This window comes from Eurosta solidaginis, chromosome 5 (genome assembly GCF_040869045.1).
Source record: "Eurosta solidaginis isolate ZX-2024a chromosome 5, ASM4086904v1, whole genome shotgun sequence".
Lineage (NCBI taxonomy): Eukaryota > Metazoa > Arthropoda > Insecta > Diptera > Tephritidae > Eurosta > Eurosta solidaginis.
This window is the reverse complement of record NC_090323.1, coordinates 236,050,965-236,076,488: the sequence shown is the minus strand read 5'-3', so window position 1 is coordinate 236,076,488 and position 25,524 is coordinate 236,050,965. Positions and strand designations below refer to the sequence as shown.

General features: G+C 37.5%; 1 protein-coding gene across 10 annotated transcripts in view; it reads right to left on the bottom strand.

Moving 5' to 3' along the window:
• Positions 1-25,524, bottom strand: part of fry (Protein furry) — a 470,099-nt gene that overhangs the window by 345,825 nt on the left and 98,750 nt on the right. For all 10 annotated transcript variants that reach the window (XM_067788943.1, XM_067788945.1, XM_067788946.1 and 7 more), the window contains 3 exons: positions 23,703-23,870; positions 6,102-6,251; positions 918-1,087 (listed from right to left, as the gene is read on the bottom strand). In XM_067788943.1, the coding sequence (XP_067645044.1) occupies positions 918-1,087; positions 6,102-6,251; positions 23,703-23,870 (488 nt within the window). The remainder of the gene's footprint in view (positions 1-917; positions 1,088-6,101; positions 6,252-23,702; positions 23,871-25,524) is intronic.

Genomic DNA, 25,524 nt, shown 5'->3' with positions numbered 1-25,524 from the left:
CTGCCGAATAAGTTTGAGCGTAGATTAACTCACAAACTGAGTTGAACTTGTAGTGAAAAACTGGGCCTTAAATAAATAGTATTTACTGCCCTACAAAAGCAATATATAACTGTGTATGTATTGTAACTGTGTATGTAGTGTAAATCTTAAACACATATTACCCTGTAAAAAATCGTGCAATTAATCCCTAAAGAGATTGGTCTCCGATTGCTCTCTTTTGTTTACATTTGGTCATAATTGATCCCCCTTAGCCCTTTCGGGTACAGTTGGGATTAGTCAGTTTGAAATCTATGTAGCACATTTTAAGAAATATTAAAAAAAACGGTAACGAAGTTAGAAAAACGAAAAAGATTACAGGTGATTGAATCGAATTATTTAACAAAAATGCGGAGCCCTATACCAAACCTAAATTACTAGGACTTAACGACTACGCCGGAGTTAGGGTTAAATTTTGTAAGAATATTTTTTATTCCTTTTTGAAAAGCTGGCGAACAACTTACATAAAATAGATTTGTTGGCTTCGCAAACCCTTCGATTGTGTTTCTGCCATGAAAAATGCGATTGGACCATATTTGAGTCTTTGTTCTCATATGGGTACAAAGGGGATTGATCCTATCGATCCCTTTCGAGTATAAATGGGTACAATTAGTCTCTTCATAGGACATGCTCAAACAAAAGGGAACAGTTCAACTCATATAAAGAGATCAAAACTGGCATTGGTTGAATATTCTTTTGCGACTCATCCCGGATTCATCCTAGACTAATCGCATTTTTTGCAGGGAAGTTACAAGCAAACTTATATGCCAAGAAATAATCATAAAAACCTATATGAATTCTGCCTGGATTGTCTACATTTTACTGCTTACTTTTGGAAATTCTGTTAGCTTTTTACAAACAACATACATATAAAAACTTACGTGAGAAATTCTTGATCATTTTACGTATGAAATTGCAAAAATGCGCTTTTACTTCACGAATACTGGTATTGTCTTTATCGGTTTCGGCCAATAAATATTGAATTGCTCCCTCAATATATTCCACAAATGTAGGGTGTAAGGACATCGTATCTCGTTCCAGAACACATGTACTATTATATATCAAAGTACATAAAAGGAGTTAAAAAAACAAATAAATAAGTATAAAAGTTTATAATTTTATAACTTTGTAGAAAATATACAAACAAAAACACATTCACGAGATATTCCATCAATTATAAAAAATATGCGCAACTAGTCTACAAATGCACGACTGTAAAACTAACAAAACAATGCAAGCGATTCGGTTCCCCAGAATTCCAAGCTGTCGGAACTTCCGACCCCTGTATTTGGGATCAAAGCTTCGCAGCATCTCTAATTCATATTGCGCTATCTATACGTATAAATGTACCTATACTGACAGAAAAGGGATTTTTTTGTGTCGTTTTCAACAAAAATTTCGAAAAAAAATATCGAATTCAAAACAGTAAATTTTCAAAATTTTCACTACGAATTTTTTAGAAATTTTCAGAGTATATAATTTTTTAGCTCATTGAATTTTTGTGAAATAAAGTGCTTTAAGGAGCATTTTCTTGTTTTAAAAAAGTTACGTTCAAGAGTTTATATGGAAGAAACTGCCCAGCTCTGCTGTCAAAAAAAAAATTACAAAATACCGAAAACCGTTTAGGCGATTAAGATTAACACTTTATTGCATGAGCTACGAAACCGCATTTTCAGAAAAATTCTCAAAGTTTTGGGTGAAAATTTTAAAATTTTACTTAAGATTCTTATTTTGATTTTGGAATTTATCGTAAGATCTTAAACTTTAACTTATATTGATTTTATTGCATATTTGTACATCTATCTATCTATATATCAATAATCTATATCAATCTGGCTGATGAAGAAGTGAAATTAAGAAACATGTTCTAGTAACCATCGCCGTTTGGAAAATTTGCAATTTTTCTCTAATATCAATAACAAGAACAATTGTATAAAACAATATGATCTATATCTATAAATCTTCTAAAATAAAATCGCTAAATATGGTTGTTCGCTCATCACTTCACAGAGAATGCTCCGATTTTAAGGGGTTTTTTGTATTTGAAAGCTTAGCTACGTTAGATGAACATTTTCAATATAATTTGAAAGTGTATATTATAGGGGAGTGGCAAATTGCCAAAATTTTGTAAATTATTGTTTACACACCTATCAGGCATTTATCCTGGCGTCCTGCTACATGGCCCATGCTGCGGAGGTTCCACCGATGGAGTGCAAAAGGCTAGTACGGGAGGAAGGGCGCAAAGGGCGGTTGGTCATAGGCGCAGATGCAAATGCGCACCACAATGCGTGGGGAGGAGCAGATACGAACGAGAGAGGCGAATCTCTATTTTGTTACATCCTGCAAACCAATTTGCAGATAGCCAACAGGGGAAATGTTCCTACATACATTGGTCCAACATCCAGCAATGTTCTGGATATTACATTGAGCTCCGAGCGTGATATATCAAGGTATGATTGGATGGTTCTCGATAGACCATCCTTCTCCGACCATGCGTATATAAGCTTCAGCATCCCACTAAAGAGGGTAGAGAAGGGAGGAACCTTTAGAAACCCTAGGGCAACGAATTGGACTAAATTCCAGAAACATGTAGAAACGAAACTGGGACAACCCAAAGAGGTTGCTAATGTAGAGGAACTGGAGGAGTCGAATGAATTCCTAACAAGGACGCTTATGACTGCGTATAACAAAGCTTGCCCTCTAAGAAGATTCAGAGGAAAAGCAAAGCCGCCATGGTGGAGCAATGAGCTGAGTCTTCTAAGAAGACAGGAAAAAGAAATGTTTAAACACGCAAAGACCGCGGAAAGCGAAGCGTGTCGGGACGAGTACAGGGATCTACTGAGGATCTACAAGCGTGTAATTACCAGGGCGAAGAGAAACTCATGGAAAAGTTTCTGTACGGACATAGAGTGCTCCAGTGAAACAGCACGGTTAAAAAAAGTCCTAGCAAAGGGAAACATAGTCCAGGGACTAATAAATAAAGAGAACGGGGAATGGTCACGTGATAGTGAGGAATCCCTTGAGGTGCTTCTCGATACACATTTCCCATCGGGAGACGGTTTAGAAGAACCAGCAGACATCACTCACACTTCGATCACGGAGCTAGTGGTGCCGGGCTTGGTGACCGATACCAAGATCGAGTGGGCAGTGAAGACGTTTTCTAAGTTTAAATCGCCGGGCCCAGATGGTATATTCCCGGCCATGCTACAAGTCTCAAGTAGGGCGGTCGTGGAATGGCTTAAAATAATATTCGATGGGTGCATAAGACTGAATCATGTACCGCACTCTTGGAGAACTGCTCGTGTAGCTTTTCTACCAAAGGCGGGGAAGATCGGTCACGTGTATCCCAAAGACTATAGACCCATTAGCTTAACATCATTTCTGCTCAAAACCTTTGAGAGGCTGATAGATGTGTACATAAAGTCCAACGTGGATGAAAAGCTGCTCTCCACAACACAGCATGCGTACACCAAAGGCAAGTCGGTAGACACCGCATTGCATAGGGTGGTAATAAGCATAGAGAAATCCTTGGAATATAAGGAGTATGCTCTAGGAGTCTTCTTGGACATTGCCGGGGCTTTCAATAATGTTGCAAAATGGGCGATTATGGATGGTCTTAATTACATTAAAGTACATCCTGCCTTAATCAGATGGATCGGCTGCATGTTAAATTGCAGAAAGATTACATCACAATGGGGATTGTACGAGGCCACGAAATCAGTGGACAGGGGCACGCCGCAGGGAGGGGTGCTATCACCTCTGCTGTGGACACTGGTCATCAACCAACTGCTCAGGCAATTCGATGAGGGACCCGTAAAACTTACGGCTTACGCAGATGACGTTGCAATTGTCATAAGTGGAAAATGCCTTCCAACGATTAGTTCTTTGATGGATCGGGCGCTTCGGGATATTCATACCTGGGCATCTAATGTCGGGCTGAAAGTCAATGCGGAGAAGACGGATATGGTCTTGTTTACAAAGAGGTACAAGGTCCCAAATTGGACCAGGCCTAAGTTAGGAGCGGTGACCTTACAGGAGAAACCTTGCACAAAATATCTAGGAATCATCCTAGACAGTAAGCTGTCATGGAAGCTCAACGTGGAGGAGAGGGTCAAGAAGGCCTCAACGGCACTCTATGCATGTAAAAGAATGCTGGGGTGTACGTGGGGCCTATCGCCCTCTCTTTCTCATTGGGTTTTTACAGCGATTGTAAGCCCTATTCTATACTATGGAGTTCTTGTTTGGTGGAAAGCCACACAAAAAACAACATACCTCAAAAAATTAGAGGGGGTATGCAGACTATCGATGCTTTGCATTACGGGAGCCCTGAAAACAACCCCAACGGCTGCACTGTATGCCATTCTGCACATTCCACCTGTAGACCTGGTAGCAAAGAACAAAGCGTTAACGACCGCAACCAGGCTCGATGCTTCGGGGCAGCTTGAGCGCCGACCATATGGCCATAGTAGTATAGCGTCCTCAGTCAGAAGACGAACAGACTACATGATTCCCTACCTGCACTTTGAGGGAGATCTCAAGGCCACAATAGAGGTGGACGGTTGGCGCAAGGGTGCGCAAATGGCGGACGAGGCGATACATGTGTACACCGATGGTTCCAAAATAGTGGAAGGAGTAGGGTCTGCGGTATACTGCGCTGATCCGGAATTAAGCAGATCCTACAGGCTGCCGGATTACTGTAGCGTTTTCCAAGCGGAAATATTAGCCGTAACCAAAGCAGTAGAAACCCTGGAAGAGAATAGCTTAAGCTGCAACCGTGTTAACTTTTATATTGACAGTCAAGCAGCAATTAAGGCAATAATCTCGCATAGCACAGCATCTAAATGCGTGTTAGAGTGTAAGCAGTATCTGGAGAGAATCGGGACAGGGAGAAGCATACATCTATATTGGGTCCCAGGGCATATGGGAATAGATGGGAATGAAAAAGCGGACGAATTAGCTAAAAAGAGCGCATCCCTTGAAGCTTTCTCCGTAGACGTCCCAATTAGATTGGGCGAGATTAAGCGAAGGCGAGAGGTGCACATGATCCACCAAGCAGAAAAGGCGTGGGTTCAAGCGCGTGGCTGTAAAGTGTCGAAGATTATGTGTAGGTCTTACAACCTTAGACTAACACAGTTGCTTCTATCATTAAAAAGAGAGGACTGTAGACTCATGACGGGTATTCTGACTGGACACTGCCTTCTGGCGTCACATGCCTTTAAATTAGGCTTGGCCAGTGATAGCAGGTGTAGGAAGTGCGGGTTGGAGGAGGAAACGATCGAGCACATTCTGTGCTCGTGCCCTGCACTTGCCAGATGTCAGATCTAGAAGCAGCAAGTGGCTTAAGTCCTAGGAAGCTTCTAGTATTTGCCAAGAGGACGGAGTTATTTTATAACATAGGTCCTGGTTTTTGATAGGGTTTTTCAGGTTGGTCGTTAAAACAAACTTCTGGTAACACTACGGACTCAATCAGTCTATGTGAGGTCCTCATGGACCGGCCAGTTCAACCTACCTATAATTTCAAAACGGATGGATCGATTTTAACATTTCTTCCTTGAAATATTTATATTCGTTCTGCATAAAAAAGTAAATGGTTCCTTTCTAATATAAGCAAAATTGTTTAAACAAAAGTTAAATTTTTTTCAAAAAAGCAAATATGTTTGTTCGCTGTACGAGCAAACTTGCTTTGAGTGGGACAGCGTCACATATGAACATACATACATACATGTTGAATTAGATCGAATGATGAAACAAAGTTAAGGCAGAACAACGTCTGACGGGTCTGCTAGTATTTTTGTTAGAAAATTTCGAAATATATTTTGCTTTAGCAAAACTATGTGAAAACAGTCCTTGTGTCAATACTTATTTCCGTAAGTGTATATATTTCCAAACACACTGTCTGAATATTCTTAATGAGTTCCATAATAAAATCATCCAAATTAGATAAGCATACATATAAATAAATGTCCTTAAAAGCTACTCACATTTTCTACTATTAGCAGCTACTCATTCTACTCTCTTGAGATTTACTTACATGCGTACGTATGTACATGTGTGTGCATACTTACCTAACACCAAATGTTCCATTTTCGGCAATTTTTTCCAATACACGAACCAATTGCAAACGCAAAGCATCACGACGACGTCGACGCCGCATATTTTCTTGCTTTCTATCGACAGCTTCACGTATATAAACAACTAACTCCTCCATTAAATCTCTAAAAGGAAAACAAAAATCAAAAGGTTGAGTGCAAGCAATGAATGGTTGACATACATATTAGGGTGGGTCGATTTGTATGGACGAAAGTCAACCGATATTGCGCCATCGATTTTTCGATAGAATTTGGGCTCAGAAAAAAGTTCCACTACGCATACCCAAAAAATAATAATTTTCGAGACTGCGAAATTTCATTTTTTGACTTTTTTTCGACTTTGATTTGTAAGGTTTTTTCTTACTAATAAAATTTTCAAAAAAAAATTTTTTTCAAAAAACCGTTATCGCCAACGTTTTAGCGGACATTTTTGAGTCGGACAGGGTATACATGAAAATTTTACAATCAAATAAAAATTTGTTTAGTAGGTCATGATAAAAACTTTAAAAATCAAAGCCGAAAAAAAGTCAAAAAATTAAATTTCGCAGGCTCGAAAATTATTTTTTTGGGTATGCGTAGTGGAACCTTTTTCCTGAGCCCAAATCCTATCTAAAAATCGATGGCGCGATATCGTTTAACAAATCGACCCAGTCTAATACATATATTTTTATTATATTCAACTGAGCAAAGCTAGGCCGTAACGGCATAAACTAATCGATATAGATATAGACTTCTATATATAAAAATGATCTGGGCGAAAAAAGAAATTCATTTAGCCATGTCCGTCCGTCCGTCTGCCCGTAAACACGATAACTTGAGTAAATTTTGAGGTATCTTAATGAAACTTGGTATGTAAGTTCCTGGGCACTCATCTCAGATCGCTATTTAAAATGAACGAAATCCGGCTATAACCACGCCCAATATTTCGTTAACGAAAATTTGGAAAACACGAAAAAGTGCGATAATTCATTACCAAATACGGATAATGCGATGAAACTTGATAGGTGGGTTGACCTTATTACGCAAAATAGAAAATTAGTAAAATTTTAGACAATGGGCGTGGCAACGCCCACCTTTAAATAAGGTAATTTAGAAGTTTTGCAAACTGTAATTTGGCAGCTGAGCATATACTGTTCGGTCACACCCGAACTTAGCCTTCCTTACTTGTTCATCTAATAAACAACAAAAACAAAAAACAAAGAAAAGTGAAAAAGGTTGTCTCACACTCTTCTCAACAGTTTTTTTCTTTTTGTTCACTTTTATAAGCAGTTGGGAAGCATTTGCAATCGATTCCACGCCGGTAATGTTTGAGATGGGTTCAAAAACATATTTCTCACTTTGAGAACAAATTCTTCGCAAACTAAAGTTTAAATAAAAATAAAATAAAAAAAAATTTTAGCACTTCCTTTACATAAATGGACAAAAATCAGCGAAAAATGTCTCCTTATATAAAGACATATTCTTGCTAAACTTTGATTTTTAAATTTGGCATAGAAATTGCAAAAATATTTATGAGAATTTAAAATATAAAAGTGGGGCGCACATTACTTGCATTGGAAAGTTGGTAGGAAAGGAGATATTATTAGTCAATAAAGTGCGCTCCACCTTTATATTTTTACTTCTCATAAATATTTTGCACTATGTCCAAATTTTAAAATCAAAGTTTAGCAAAAATATGTCTTTATATAAGGAGAAATTTTTCCCTGATTTTTGTCCATTTATATAAAGGAAGTGCTTAAAAATTTTTATACTCAGTTGAGCAGAGCTCACAGAGTATATTAAGTTTGATTGGATAACGGTTGGTTGTACATATATAAAGGAATCGAGATAGATATAGACTTCCATATATCAAAATAATCAGGATCGAAAAAAAATTTTATTGAGCCATGTCCGTCCGTCCGTACGTCCGTTAACACGATAACTTGAGTAAATTTTGAGGTATCTTGATGAAATTTGGTATGTAGGTTCCTGAGCACTCATCTCAGATCACTATTTAAATTGAACGATATCGGACTATAACCACGCCCACTTTTTCGATATCGAAAATTTCGAAAAACCGAAAAAGTGCGATAATTCATTACAAAAGACCGATAAAGCGACGAAACTTGGTAGATGAGTTGAACTTATGACGCAAAATAGAAAATTAGTAAAATTTTGGACAAAGGGCGTGGCACCGCCCACTTTTAAAAGAAGGAAATTTAAAATTTTGCAAGCTGTAATTTGGCAGTCGTTGAAGATATCATGATGAAATTTGGCAGGAACGTTACTCTTATTACTATATGTACGCTTAATAAAAATTAGCAAAATCGGAGAAGGACCACGCCCACTTTTAAAAACAAAAATTTTTTTAAAGTAAAATTTTAACAAAAAATTTAATATCTTTACAGTATATAAGTAAATTATGTCAAGATTCCACTCCAGTAATGATATGATGCAACAAAATACAAAAATAAAAGAAAATTTAAAAATGGGCGTGGCTCCGCCCCTTTTCATTTAATTTGTCTAGGATACTTTTAACGCCATAAGTCGAACAAAAATTAACCAATCCTTTTGAAATTTGGTAGGGGCATAGATTTTATGGCGTTAACTGTTTTCTGTGAAAATGGGCGAAATCGGTTGATGTCACGCCCAGTTTTTATACACAGTCGTCCGTCTGTCCTTCCGCATGGCCGTTAACACGATAACTTGAGCAAAAATCGATATATCTTTACTAAACTCAGTTCACGTACTTATCTGAACTCAATTTATCTTGGTATGAAAAATGAACGAAATCCGACGATGACCACGCCCACTTTTTCGATATCGAAAATTACGAAAAATGAAAAAAATGCCATAATTCTATACCAAATACGAAAAAAGGGATGAAACATGCTAAGGTAATAATTGGATTGTTTTATTGACGCGAAATATAACTTTAGAAAAAACTTTATAAAATGGTTGTGACACCTACCATATTAAGTAGAAGAAAATGAAAAAGTTCTGCAGGGCGAAATAAAAAACCCTTAAAATCTTGGCAGGTATTACATATATAAATAAATTAGCGGTATCCAACAGATGATGTTCTGGGTCACCCTGGTCCACATTTTGGTCGATATCTGGAAAACGCCTTCACATATACAACTACCACCACTCCCTTTTAAAACTCTCATTAATACCTTTAATTTGATACCCATATCGTACAAACAAAGTCTAGAGTCACCCCTGGTCCAGAAAGGCCCACTCCCTCTTAAAATACTCATTAACTCCTTTCGTTTGATACCCATATTGCACAAACGAATTCTAGAGTCACCCCTGGCCCACCTTTATGGCGATATCTCGAAACGGCGTCCACCTATGGAACTAAGGATTACTCCCTTTTAAAATACTCATTAACACCTTTCATTTGATACCCATATCGTACAAACGCATTCTAGAGTCACACGTGGTCCATCTTTATGGCGATATATCGAAAAGGCGAACACCTATAAAACGAAGGCCCACTCCCTTTTAAAAATACTCATTAACACCTTTTATTTGATACCCATATCGTACAAAGAAAGTCTAGAGTCACCCCTGGTCCACCTTTATTGCGATACCTCGAAAATACGTCCACCTGTAGAACTAAGGCCCACTCCCTCTTAAAATACTCATTAACTCCTTTCGTTTGATACCCATATTGCACAAACGAATTCTAGAGTCACCCCTGGTCCACCTTTATGGCGATATCTCGAAAAGGGGTCCACCTATAGAACTCAGCCCCACGCCCTTTTAAAATAATCATTAACACCTTTCATTTGATACCCATATCATACAAACAAATTCTAAAGTCACCCCTGGTCCACCTTTATGGCGATATATCGAAAAGGCGAACACCTATAAAACGAAGGCCCACTCCCTTTTAAAAATACTCATTAACACCTTTTATTTGATACCCATATCGTACAAAGAAAGTCTAGAGTCACCCCTGGTCCACCTTTATTGCGATACCTCGAAAATACGTCCACCTGTAGAACTAAGGCCCACTCCCTCTTAAAATACCCATATCGTACAAAGAAAGTCTAGAGTCACCCCTGGTCCACCTTTATTGCGATACCTCGAAAATACGTCCACCTGTAGAACTAAGGCCCACTCCCTCTTAAAATACTCATTAACTCCTTTCGTTTGATACCCATATTGCACAAACGAATTCTAGAGTCACCCCTGGCCCACCTTTATGGCGATATCTCGAAAAGGCGTCCACCTATAGAACTAAGGCCCACTCCCTCTTAAAATACTCATTAACTCCTTTCGTTTGATACCCATATTGCACAAACGAATTCTAGAGTCACCCCTGGTCCACCTTTATGGCGATATCTCGAAAAGGGGTCCACCTATAAAACTCAGCCCCACGCCCTTTTAAAATAATCATTAACACCTTTCATTTGATACCCATATCATACAAACAAATTCTAAAGTCACCCCTGGTCCACCTTTATGGCGATATATCGAAAAGGCGAACACCTATAAAACGAAGGCCCACTCCCTTTTAAAAATACTCATTAACACCTTTTATTTGATACCCATATCGTACAAAGAAAGTCTAGAGTCACCCCTGGTCCACCTTTATTGCGATACCTCGAAAATACGTCCACCTGTAGAACTAAGGCCCACTCCCTCTTAAAATACTCATTAACTCCTTTCGTTTGATACCCATATTGCACAAACGAATTCTAGAGTCACCCCTGGCCCACCTTTATGGCGATATCTCGAAACGGCGTCCACCTATAGAACTAAGGCCACTCCCTTTTAAAATACTCATTAACACCTTTCGTTTGATGCCAAATTGTGCAAACAAATTCTAGGGTCACCCCTGGTCCACCTTTATGGCGATATCTCGAAACGGCGTCCACCTATGGAACTAAGGATTACTCCCTTTTAAAATGCTCATTAACACCTTTCATTTGATACCCATATCGTACAAACGCATTCTAGAGTCACCCCTGGCCCACCTTTATGGCGATATCTCGAAACGGCGTCCACCTATAGAACTAAGGCCACTCCCTTTTAAAATACTCATTAACACCTTTCGTTTGATGCCAAATTGTGCAAACAAATTCTAGGGTCACCCCTGGTCCACCTTTATGGCGATATCTCGAAACGGCGTCCACCTATGGAACTAAGGATTACTCCCTTTTAAAATGCTCATTAACACCTTTCATTTGATACCCATATCGTACACACGCATTCTAGAGTCAACCCTGATCCACCTTTATGGCTTTATCCCTAAACGGCGTCGACCTATAGAACTATGGCCCACTCCCTCATAAAATACTCTTTAATGCCTTTCATTTGATACACATGTCATACAAACACATTCCAGGGTTTCCCTCGGTTCATTTTCCTACATGGTTATTTTCCCTTATGTTGTCACCATAGCTCTCAACTGAGTATGTAATGTTCGGTTACACGCGAACTTAACCTTCCTTACTTGATTGATTTTATTTTTATTTTCTCCTTTTCTTACATTTTCTCGGTGTTTTATCCTATCTGTGAAGTTTTACAGTTGTACCTCAATGAGAACTTACATAAAAATCAATCCCAAAATTTCCTCCGTTTCGTACGATTTTTCTAAATATCTCATCCCGTGCGCCCCCTAGCGAATCTTTTTCTCTCGTGTCATCGGCAGTCATCGTCCTCTGAATTAAGTTTGAAATTTCAAGTCTCTAGCTCATCGCGAAGTTACTTAAAACCCGGATTCAAATTTTCAAATTCTCATCTAATTATTTCGATACGTGCGCCACCTAACGGATTTTTTTCTTTTGCTGCATTGTCACGGTGTCTAACCTATGCGTAAAGTTTTACGTCTGTAGCTCAATGAGAAGTTACTTAAAAATCGATTGCAAGATTTGTATGAAAAGCAGACAAACCTTAAACCGACCTAATATAAAGGAAGTAAAAAAGGATTTAAAAAAAGTGTTAAGCACTTTGTATAAATGGATCAAAAGGTGGCAGAAAATGTGTTCTTCAGCACAGACATAATGTTGCTTAATTTTGATTTTGAAATTTTGTCTATAGCTATTAGCCGCTTTCAGCGAACGCTATTTTTATTGATACGTTGCAAACATGTTTCTGTCAGTTGAGTAACAGAAAATGTGTTCATTGCCAAATGCAATAATTATCCTTAAATTTTAAGGAAAAGGACTTCTTAAATAACACTGGTTTACAGCCAAAATCCACCAGAGACGCCATTATGAAATTCCTATGTAAAATTACCCCCTGATTTCGAAAATCAGGGTTATTTTTAATTATATGGTAACGTTTTTGAGATATTTACGAATAACGGTTTAAAAAAAAAAAATGGGTCGACTTAATCATATATATCTCAAGAACGAATTGAGCACTTCCAAAACGGTTTGAAGCTTTTAGAAGGTAATAAAATTTTCCATAAACTGTGCATACAATACTTTTTGCTAGGCCCTGCAGATTCAAAGATAACGAACAATCATTACGGATTTTTTCCATTTTTTTTGTAAAGATATAAAAAAAATTTGTACTTTGCGAGGAAGGATCTCGAAAACTTTTTATTTTTTTGCAGATTTGTTTTTTCCCCTCTAAGCTCTGTTTTATTACAAAAAAGATAAGCTTTCATTCAACAAAATCTATGGACTAATACAAAAGTTATAAGCATTCATGTAAATATTCCCATTTAATACTTAAGTACCCTACTGGTACATATGTGATCCAGTGTAACTTCCACACATCACTATTATAATAACAGGATCAATTTTATACATAATTCATAACCAACACTTTAAAATGTCAAAGAGCTGTTAGATAGCCGAATAAACACGCTGAGTGAATTGTGAGAGTTAAAGCCCCGTCACATAAGCAGTTTTTCATACAGAAGCGTTTATGCATTATGAGTAGATTGCATATATGTTTATGGAGAACGGCAGATCGAGCGACACTAGCGACATCTGACATGAAAAAGTAGCCATCTTCCAACTTTTGTTGCAAACAAAGCATAAGAAGAAGAATTTGACGACACTTTGGAAGTGGAATTATTTTTCGCACTTCTTGGTACATTTCTAAAAGTTTTCACAGTTAAAATCTGCAAATTAATAGAGCACAAAATATGTAAGCAGGTATTTTTCTTGTATAGTGTGAATGTTTATTACAGTGCTTCCCGAAATTTTGTATGTGAATGGGCAAGGCGAAATAAACATCAATTGCAAGACTGAAGTTCCCTTATATTTACAAGCGCAACATCTTGCGTGATTGTGGCGATTGCGTTGAACGCAGCTATGAATATGAAAAAACTTCTTTGTGGCTCAGCCATTAAAGCAGTGAACGTAGAGCGCGATTTGCCGAACTCAAGGAAACAATTACTTCAAGACCATCTACATTCGAAACTTGGCACTAAAGAAGATATTAAAAGTCTTTAAACCAGAAATCGCAAATAACAGTTCGTTATTTAATAAACACTCTTTAAATAACTATTAAATTCCTACTACTTCTGGTTAAAATTTCTCACAGAGAAAGACTGTTTTGTAAGCAAAATAAAGGGAATGTTCAGTGAACGAGAAAAACCGATAACCGAAAATATATAAATCATGCTCTGTTAATACGTAGTACATACTAGGGCTGGAACTATCCGCATATTGGAATATCCGTTGACACGCATAAAATCCGGACGGCATGGATATCCGGTTAACACTCGTATTTGAAACTATCCGGATATCCGGATTTATGAATATCCGGTTAATAACCGTATTTTTGGATATCCAGTGGAAGCAACAAATTGATGTACCATATATGTTTATTTAACATTAATAAAAATAAATTCGTGGGTCATGTAAATCAATTAATGGTATTTTTTCACAATATAAACAAATGGCACTGTTCTTATTTTCACTTGTTTGTAAAATTGTAGCTTTTTAATTTTTGAGGTTTATTTAATAATCTACCATGGTTCAACTATATGGTTGGCAAATCTGTGCAATAACAAAATATGTCTGTTCAAATTGTCAAAATCTGTGTATTGGTGTTGGTGCGAATGGTATGGAATGGAAACATAAAACTTTGCAGTTTTTGTATGTGTAAGAAAATGTTGCCAATGTGTTGGTTTCATTTTGAGTTTGACATCTCCTTTTGACAATCTCATCGACCATGCAATGAAATAAATAAAATCAGCTGATGAGATGAGCCAACCATATAATTGAGCCATGATAATCTACAAACATATTTTGTGAATAATTTTTCGATGTTTGCTTCGTTCAATTCTGATATGCCGATATTCAACTTTTATATTCCACTATCCGGACATACGGATATCCGGATTTTCCATTTATGAATCCGGACATACATACATACATATATGTTAGCTTACGGAGTAGCTGTAAACGAATAACATACTCATGAATTATTTATGTGCTTTCGCAAATACGGCATACATTTATTCAGGTGTAAATGATATATGTAAATGTAAAGGAAGGAAAAGAAAATAAAAAGAATAGCGAAAAGGAAAGGATAAAAAGCATTATCGATGAGTTATTGGATTGTTAGCCACGGTTCATGGGCATTTTCTGCGTTTATTTATATATCATTTATTATCGGTCCATTATCGGCGAGCTATAGACGATATATTTGTTATAGAAGAGTTATAAATTTGTTATCGAAATCAAATGTTATTAACGACTTATGGGTTAAATATCGACACTTTATCGAGAACATATCGATACGATTTGGAAAAATTATCTATTTTTCGTCAGCAATTCGTTATCAATACTATCGGCGTTTATCGAAGAGTTATCAGTATATTGCCGCTGAATTTTTTATAGCAAAAACGTCGATTTGTTTTTGAAAAACTATTGATTTGTTAAAAAACAAATATCAATTTATTGTGACGAATATGAGTGACACTAAGTGATACTCACATCCCTAGTCTGATGCTAAGTAAATAAAGTCACAACAACAATAAAGCAGACAGTCACTTGTATCTAAATAAATGAATCAATCATTATGTCTACACATACGTACGTATACGCAGCTGAGAAGCAATGCACAAACACATGCAGATATCTTATCTGAGATGCTCCCAAAAGTATGCAATTGTAATTGTGGAAGTGTCGCTCACAAATACACGCATATGAGAAGCTATATACGTGCATCTGTAGTTAAAATTAAATGGCGGTAACTAAGTAAATTCTGGAAGCGCCTAGAAGATGCCACGAGGAAATCACAGAGTATAAAAGCACCAGCGGTAGAGGCGCTGCAATCAGTTTTCATTCAAGCACGCTTTCTGTCGGGCAATAAATCAGTTTCATTTAAGCTATCAGTCAGTTTGGTTATTAAGCAAGCTAGTTGCAAAGTATAGGTGTTATTGTGAAGTACTTTAATAAAGGCCATTTTTCCATTATTCAATATTGGAGTTATTTATTCAACAGTTTAGTGATTCGAACTTAGCAGAAGGTTGCAAATAAGAGGATTTGCATTTGCAGTAAATTCGTTACATTATTACCGAAAGGTTACCAAAAAACAGCTATTTCGAAATCAAACCGATATTTTTGCTATAAGAAATTCACCTACGATATACTGATAACTCTTCGATAACAGTTTTTATAGATAACAAGTCATATCACGTCAGTAATATGCAAATGACAATTCAACAACAATAACAACCCTATCACTTTTCGTATTCATAAATGAATTATTTCTAACCACGGTTGCCACTTTGGTACATTTGAACCAAAAAAAAGTCGCGCCCAACCCCATTTAGTCCGCTGGTCCCTTTTTTACAATTTTAGTCCTTTTTTGGCAGTAGCCACGATTTTGGTACTTTTCATTCCTAATCACTGGTATAAAAATGCACAACACTGCCCACAAAATCTGCCACAGTTTCAGTAACCCATATTCATACAAAACTCTTAATTTACTTCAATCGAATTCTAACCACAAAAAATTTTCCCACTGTCGGATCAATAAAATGTAAAAGAACAATGGCTTTTCACCTAGGAGATAATTTAGACAAGGCATAACAAAAAAGTGTTACATCTTGTAGCAATACATTGTCGTTAATTTTTCGTTATACAACAGACTTATCAGAAAGAAGTCTTATTTTGGTGGCTACATATTTCGGTCGGTTATTAAACACTTTTCGTGACAGATTTTCGTCAGTTGTAGAGCTCAAAAAATGTGTTTCAAATGCACGTATGCCTTCAAGAAAATTGGCAGTGCTTGCCAGTAATGGAGCCGTTACGATGACCGGCCAGTTAAATGAAATGAAAACTCAATTTAAGAATGGAACTAATTTGTTTTATATTAAGTTTACTTGCCTCTCGCTCTTGTGAAGTAATAACTAAAAAGTAACACTTGAAAAATTGTTTCCAAAGAAGTCCGATATAAGAATTTAAGGACTTCCAGGACTATTGTGGTATTAGAAATATTGCCAAAAAAAACGCCAAGTTTTCTAAAGTTATATTTTGCGTCAATAAACCAATCCAATTACCATGTTTCATCCCTTTTTTCATATTTGATATAGAATTATGGCATTTTTCTCTTTTTCGTAATTTTCGATATCGAAAAAGTGGGTGAGGTCATATTCCGATTTCGGCCATTTTTTATACCAATACAAAGTGAGTTCAGATAAGTACGTGTAATAAGTTTAGTAAAGATATATCGATTTTTGCTCAAGTTATCGTGTTAACGGCCAAGCGGAAGGACAGACGGTCGACTGTGTATAAAAACTGGGCGTGGCTTCAACCGATTTCGCCCATTTTCAAAGAAAATAGTTATCGTCATAGAATCTATGACCCTACCAAATTTCACAAGGAGTGGTAAATTTTTGTTCGACTTATGGCATTAAAGTATTCTAGACGAATTAAATGAAAAAGTGCGGAGCCACGCCCATTTTGAAATTTTCTTTTGTTTTTGTATTTTGTTGCACAAAATCATTACTGGAGTTGAATGTTGGCATAATTTACTTATATACTGTAAAGATATTAAATTTTTTGTTAAAATTTAACTTTAAGAATAATTTTTTTTTAAAAAGTGAGCGTGTTCGCTATCCCTCTTTGCCACGCCCATTGTCCAAAATTTTACTAATTTTCCATTCTGCGTCATAAGGTCAAGCCACCTACCAAGTTTCATCGCTTTATCCGTCTTTGGTAATGAATTATCGCACTTTTTCGGCTTTCCGAAATTTTCGATATCGAAAAAGTGGGCGTGGTTGTAGTCCGATTTCGTTCATTTTAAATAGCGATCTGAGATGAGCGCCCAGGAACCTACATACCAAATTTCATCAAGATATCTCAAAATTTACTCAGGTTATCGTGTTTACGGACGGACGGACGGACATGTCTAAATTAATTTCTTTTTTCGCCCAGATCATTTTGATATATAGAAGTCTATATCTATCTCGATTAGTTTATGCCTTTACGGATTACCGTTATGCCAACAAAGTTAATATAATCTGTGAGCTCTGCGCAGCTGAGTATAAAAAATCATCGAAACGTTATAAAATTTTTAATTAAAATTTGTGCTTTTATTTGAGATTTGGTACTTTTTTCAATGTATTTTGGTCCCAAATAAAAACGTGGTGCGGCAACCGTGTTCCTAACCCTGCTAAATGCTTCAAAAATAGTCCCAAAATGATCTCGAAGTAGGTGCTAACTTAATCCCAAAACTATCGCGAAATGGAACCGCTCCTCAAATCAAAGTTTGTTGATACTAGTGTTTGTATTTTCTACTCCAGAGCAGCAGTAGCAGCACAAATATGCTCTACTACTGCTCCAGCTCTTAGCATGAACGGGGCATAGAGCACGGTTGCCACACCATGTTTTCATTTGGGACCAAAATTCATCGAAAAAAATTACCAAATCTCAAAGCATGGACCAAATTTTTGTAGTTTTAATTAGCTTCCAAACAATACGGTAATTCACGAAAGTGTCGAAGTTTTTGTAAAATCTTTGATTTTAGGTTTTGGTAAAGTACAAAGTCACACACACTTTCATTCTAACAAAAAGTCTTATATAAATAATTGTTTTAACGAAAAAAATTAGAGCAAACCCGTACCGCAAGCCAAACTAGGTCTGTTTTATTTACATAAAAATCTTATTTTTAAACTGAATTACTCCAGGGCTCGGTTGCATCAATTTTATAATAAAATCAGACAAAAAGTTAAAAAAAAATTGTTTCCAATAGCTGGGTGCTGCAAGTTTCTTAAATTTGATTATTTACTCTTCCGTTTACCAGTGCACCCTCACGCTTCAATTTTCCCATCTATGGCCTAGATTCAGTAAGTGCGGGTTTTGAAATGTACATTACTTCCATATAATTTGTGGTAGAGAAAAATGTTCATTTCAAAACTCACATAAATTGAATCTAGCCACAGTCCTCAGATTTACTATTGAAAAGTATTAAAAGTTTGAACTGTGTAGTAATGGTCGAATTTTCCTTTGACGAAGTACGAGAAATTAGTTATTATTAACAATGTTATTATTAAAGTTTCTGTGGTTCTGCTCTCCAACGGGAATAATTTGGCACAAAGCGTTTATATCAGATCTACGTTGGAAATTTGTAGAGTTATCGCTTTCAAAAAATATTTCTACCTTACTACCAATAAAAATATTCCTTGGGTTAAGATACTCAGTATTCTAAATGATGTACATTGACATTTTTTAAATATCCAATATTTTGATTATATCATTGCACCTAAATTTACTCATTTTGATGGAATAATATCAGCAGACTAAATTTTTCTGATTGAACTCTTTAGCGCAGGTCGGAAATATATAGAAACTTTTAATTCTGTAACTGATATTGAATTTGACGGTTGTATAGCAAAAATGCTACTAACTTCCAGACACAAAAAATGAAAATATAGCCGCATCGCAGTGTGAAGAACATAATATTCCAACCTAAAACTCATCAATTTGTTTTGTGCTGTGTGATAAAAATTTGAACATAAAACGTTGGTAAGTGCACTTAATGTAAAACAAATTAGTCTCATTAATTTATTTAGTTTTCAATACAAGAATGTCTTCATCAGTGGAAAACTCCGTCAAATTACTTTGAGATATACGTGCGTTTGCAAAAACTTTTTTTAAGCTAAAACAGTGACAAAAGTTTATCACGAAAAGTTTTTGAAAACCAATCAAAATATCTAGCCACCAAAACAAGATTTCTGATTGACCGCTTGTTTCATCAACAATTAACGAAAATTGGTTTGGTTCAAGATCCAACACTTTTCTAAACTATCTGCTAGGTGAAGTGTCATTGTTCTGCTACATTTTGTTGACATCAATTTTTTTTGTAATAAATCCATTGAGGTAAATTATAAACTATATAAGGGTTAATGAAGGTGTGAAAAATTTAGTGGGCAGTGTTGAACACTTTTTCCTCAGTGAAAACAAAAAATCTTGATTACAGCCTAAAAAGGACCAGAATTGGAAAAAAGAGACCAGCGGACCAAATGGGGTTGGAAAGGACCATTTTGGTCCAGATGGACCAAAAGTGGCATCCGTGCCATAGAGTAGAGCCGTAGCATAAAAAAGTGATACAATTTCTTATGCTCTGCTACGAGCTACGTCGTGTTTTGGAGCGGAGTAAATAGCAGAATAAAAACTCCAAACGAAATGCTATTTGTAGGGGAGAGAGATCAAAAGTGTGTGTTTTGTTGATGGAGCTGATGAAGCGTTGTGATCTTCTTGACTTTGTACTTGTGGTTTTGTTTGTCGGTCTTTAAGTTGTTGTTGTAGCTTCTTGTTTTTGTTGTTATTACATTTCATTCTGATACTCACCTCTGTTCCCACGCCGCATTTCATGTTGTTATATATAAAGTAACGCGAGAAAAGGCAAAGTTTTGCATAACTATTCCCAACAAAAGGCAATAAACTTTTTTTTGCTCCCGCTCCACTACCAATAGCATTTCGTTTGGAGTGTTCACTCAACTATAAGCTCCGCTCTAAAACACAACGCTCGTAGCAGAGCATAAGAAATGCTATTACTTTTTTATACTACGGCGCTGCTCCATGCTCTGTTTATGTTCAGAGCCGGAACAATAGCAAAAAAAGAAAAAAGTCTACAGTAATATAACATTTTCAATTACTTACTTAAGTATTATGGAAATTGCAACCCTTGTAACTTAACGTGTCATTTCCTAAAGTTAACATGCTTGGCATGCACGATTGTATATTTCATAGCAATATACATAAATACATTAGACCGATCGACATAAGGCCTTCTTAAACCTTCCATGAAAATGAAATGGTATATAAAGTTTTTCACGAATCTCAAAATAGTAAGCCCTTAAAAAAGAAGAGATAGGCCCACCAATAATTATACCTCAAATGATCGCGATGATGACTATGTTGTTGTTTTTGTTGCAGCGATAATGACTGGTCTCAGCGACGGGAACCCTCCGACGGGTTTAATCGCACGTCCAGTCCCAGGGCCACAACAGCACTTGCGTCCTGGCCTCCGTCAAATCAGGTGCACTTCAAAATACTGCAGTTAAACTGTAATGGGTTAACTGCGAACATCACGGAGATAGTCGATTTTATGAAGCGGAACAACATACATGCTTTGCAGACCTGCCCTGGGTATAACGTCCACAGAAAAGATCGCGCGAGTGAAAATGGAAGCGGTCTCGCATTTATCACCCACCACCCAGTGCAATATAATCTATTTAATCCCGCATCGGCCGCAGGAACAGTGTCCTGGAACGTCAAGATATATCTGTCCGCTCAGGCGAAATCATCAACATCTACATCCCTCTTGTCACCTGTTGCCCCAGTTAATACTGCCCTGACATCAGCGCACTACTCACTGGCGATAACCGCATTATCTCAGGCGTTTTCAATGCCCACCACGATCTATGCCATTCTAACTTACAGGCGGACAGCAGGGGCGAAATCGAATAGAAGAAACGACGTTCTGCACCATAAACAGATACGCCCCCATTTGTATGGTAGGAAGTTGTCACAGTTCGCCAGATATATCAATCGTGAGCGCAGGACTAGTAAACTGCGTCAACTGGCAGCCGATGGTAACATTGGCATCCGACCACCTACCGATACGCCTTTCGCGCCAGCGTTCTGTCGACTTCATCACCACTGAAAAACGCACTTTCATCAATTTTAAGAAAGGAAAGTGGGATGATTGCAAAACTTATACTGGCAATCGTTTTGCTGCCTTTCCTATCCCGACTGATGCCCTACAAGGGGAGCGTGCTTTCCGCGGTCATTGAATCCGCTTCGGCTCGTTTTATTCCCGCCGGAAAAATCCCGGAAATCCGGCCACATTTTCCATCGGAGGCGGCAACTCTAACGAGAGAACGTGACCTTATAAGACATCATGACCCCAGAGACCTCCAAATAAGATATTTAAACTAACGCATCAGATTGCTTGTGGATGAACACAAGCGGGCGAAATGGGAGGATCACTTAAAAACGTGTAACTTCACTGCTGGTGTAGATATGCATGGTAAAGCCCCTATCGAACCCGACGAAGCGATAATGTGCTGTCGAGAGCTGTCACTGTCCACCTTCGTCATCCCCGAAAAATGGAAAATAGCCAGGGTGGTTCCGCTATTAAAGCGATTGGAGAATCTTATCATCCCATATCTCTCCTATCGCCAATAACCAAGACACTGGAAGCCATTCTGCTTCCCTGTTTCACTGCAAATTTGCGTCTTGCCAATCATCAACATGGCTTTCGAAAACTACATACAGTACCACCGCGCTAAACGCCATTAACACGCAAATAAATTGCGGATTAAATCAAAACCCCCACCATAGTACATGTTACGTTAGACTTGTCAAACGCTTTTGATACGGTCAACCACGGCACGTTACTGCAAGATCTGGAAGAGTCCTTTCCGCAAGTCTCAAAAGGTGGGCCGCAAATTATCTTGTCTAAGCCAAGAAGAATTAAACAAGGGGTGCCACAGGGTGGTGTCCTATCCCCACTTTTGTTTAGCTTCTATATATCAAAGCAACCTTCACCACCAGAAGGAGTTACTATCGTTTCCTACGCCGATGACTGCACAATAATGGCCACAGGCCCAGGCCCACAGATCGATGAGCTTTGTAAGAAAATAAACAACTATCTCCCTGATTTCTCCAGTTTCTTCGCCTGGCGAAACCTGACAATGTCACCGACCAAATCATCGGCGACCTTATTTACAACATGGACACTGCCAATGTCGACCATATTGGACATCCGTGTCAATGGCATTACGCCTCCGACTGTCTTACACCCAAAATTTTTAGGTGTGACGGTCGATCAGGATCTACATTTTAGAGAACATGCAACCGCAATTGTACCTAAAATCCAGAGCCGAAATAAAATCCTCCAAGCTCTTGCCGGCAGCACTTGGAGTAAAGACAAAGAAACACTATTTACCACTTTCAAAGCGATATGGTCGCCAAGCCTAAAGGTTACCCACTGGAAGAGAATACAGACCTGCCAAAACACTGCCCTCCAACCGCTACGGGCTGTCTTGTTATAACCACAGTACACCACCTACACAATGAGGCGAGAATACTTCCCATTAAGGAGAAAAATGAAATTCTGAACAAACAGTTTCTGTTGAATACCCCGAAAGCTGGGCATCACAACAGACATCTGATTGATGAGGCCACACCTCCCAGGGGCTTTGGAGGTTATCTCTGTAAACATTATGAAGTAATAGGGCACATGAGAACACAGCTGTATGAAACAAAAAAGCACAAGCAGGTTCTCAGTGATATCCACAAACAGACGTCGGTCCTCTATGCCGTGAATTGCCCGGCGAAGCAAGTACTTAAAAAAATACCCAGAACTCACAGAAGAGGAACGCATTCTCCCTAGGGAAACTCCCGTCACTCTAGCTCAACTTCGCTCTAGTTACTGTAACAGGCTAAACTCTTACCTATCCAGAATCAACCCCGACATGCAAAATGTATGTCCTGCTTGCAATGTGTCCCCACATGACGCCAACCATCTCTTCAAATACAATGTTGAACCAACGCCTCTAACAACACTCCTCTCACTATGGTCCACCCCAGTTAAAACTGCAAGTTTCCTTGACTACCGTTAGAGGACATTGATAACAATCTGTGATCGGCTGTGCCTATTGAAGAGGCGAAGCACTGCTACTACAACAACAACAACATGACGAGCTGAGTTGATTTAGCTTTGCCTGTCTATCCTTCTGTCTGGTTGAACGCAAACTAGTCCCCCAATTTTTTAGATATCTTGATGCAATACGGTGAGCGGGTATATTTGGTTGTCCGATCAATCAATCAGAAACGACCGGATCGGATCATTATATCATATAGCTCCTAAAAAAACCGATTTTTTGGATAAGAGGGCGTTCGTCATTTCTTTTTCATTTTGCTCGCTAGAAGCTTGAAATTTCACAGGCTGGGAACATATAAGGCATACATTTTTGTCTGAAAAATTTCTTATGATCGCTCATATACATAATATATATGTCATGCAACCGATTGTTCAGATAAGAGGTCTTATGTAATTTCTTCCTCACTTCGGTAAAAATTTTTGCCACCGGCCAAAAAAAAATTTTAAACGAACGGTTTAATACAAATATCAATCAAATTAATATTAGATTTTACTTACTTTAGGGCTTCGTGATTTATCATGCCAAGCGCATTAACGGCCGCATCACGCACATCAACCACCTCACAACGCAGCAAAGGTACAACCAGCTTATAAAGTGCTTGAGGTGATGCTGAACCCATCACGGATTTATCACTTCGATCTGCATTTAAAGAGTCAGGAGACGAGCTAAAAAGAACGCATATGGAATATATTAAATTATTAGAACGATTTTTAATTGCACTTGATATGTACTTATGTATGTGTGGTGTAAAAATTTATTTTATAATATTTACAGTTGTGGTCAAAATTTTAGTAGTGCTTATACAAATTTTATTTAAGTGGCCAACTTTTTTTATAACAAAAATTTTTCGATATTCACTGTAAAATACATTAGACTGAGAAGTTGGCTTCAAAACATGCAATAAATTGTTAAATTCGTATGAAATTTTAATTGCAACGGCTTTTTAGTCACTCAAAATCTTAGTGCGAGAAGAGGTGTATAAAAACTTGAAATATTATCGCGACTTACTTTATGAAAAATTTAAAAGGAACGGTGAGTTTAGTTTACTTAATTGATATTATACAAATAATGACCAAATTTTTATTACTCTTTATTCAGTAATGTCCAAAAAGAAAAATTGCACATCTGAGCAGCGCGCCCTCATAAACAAAATTTATTGCTGATGGCAAAATTTATGTGGAAGTGCAAAATATTGTAACGAATATTAATATCACTCAGCGATACTACCATCGCTAAGCCGATACTAAGCAGTATGTACGTAAACAAATCAATCATCATCTACACACATACATACAAGGCAACGGAGAGATACTCATAAATACATGTAATCATCAGCGGAAGTAGTACTCACATATACACACGCATATGCCTATGCGAGAGGCTATAAACCAGTGAGCTGCAATTATTCATCTTTTAAGGTTATTAATGGACTAACCAAAAAATGAGTATTAGTACGTATACAAACAACGAATATCAAGCACTTATATCAGACATCGGCGTTTCATAGATCAATTGATCAGACAAACAGGTTACGCTCTTCACACAGACAGGTTGCGCTCTTTGCTTACCAAATGATTTAGTCGTCGCTGAACAAGTGGCGTAGCAACATCGTGTGTGGCTATCGCATGTTTGCGCTTTGCATATTGCGCATCAATAAAATGGGAGCCTTTGTTAGTTGCTGTCTAACAAGTGACTGACATGAAAACCAATTCGTTAGCGCGATCAATGCGCTCTCACGTACCTATACACTTGCATTTACAAATCTGCCTGCGCTTGACTTATATCCACTAATACACATTTACATAGTCATGCTTCGTAAAATGAATAACCGCTCATAAGCCACGAAGCAGTTCAGTACTCAATTGTCTTATTGAGCAAGAAAGTCAACTGTGTTTTACGGAAACACTAATTGGAATAAGTAAGATTAACAGTGCAATAAAATGAATAGTCGTATCAGTCTTCTGACGCTAGCAACACAACGATGTATGTACACGAAACTAAACTGAACACAGCGCTAAAGAAAAACCGATAATAAACGAAGTATACAATGTATTACACACGAAACCAACGTGCTACTGAGTTAAAGCGACTATGATTTCAGTTTATACTGAACAATGTCATATATGTATGGGACATATGTGTTGCACTCGTATGTATTTTCTTTTTTATGTGCTAATCGCTCATAGTATTTTTCTGTACTTGACTAAGTACACATTTAGATACAATTTTTTGGCTCATGACTAAGTGCATTAATTTTATTAGTTCTCAAAGCAGATCTCTGCTATAAACTACAAATACACATATGTACATATAGCTGGT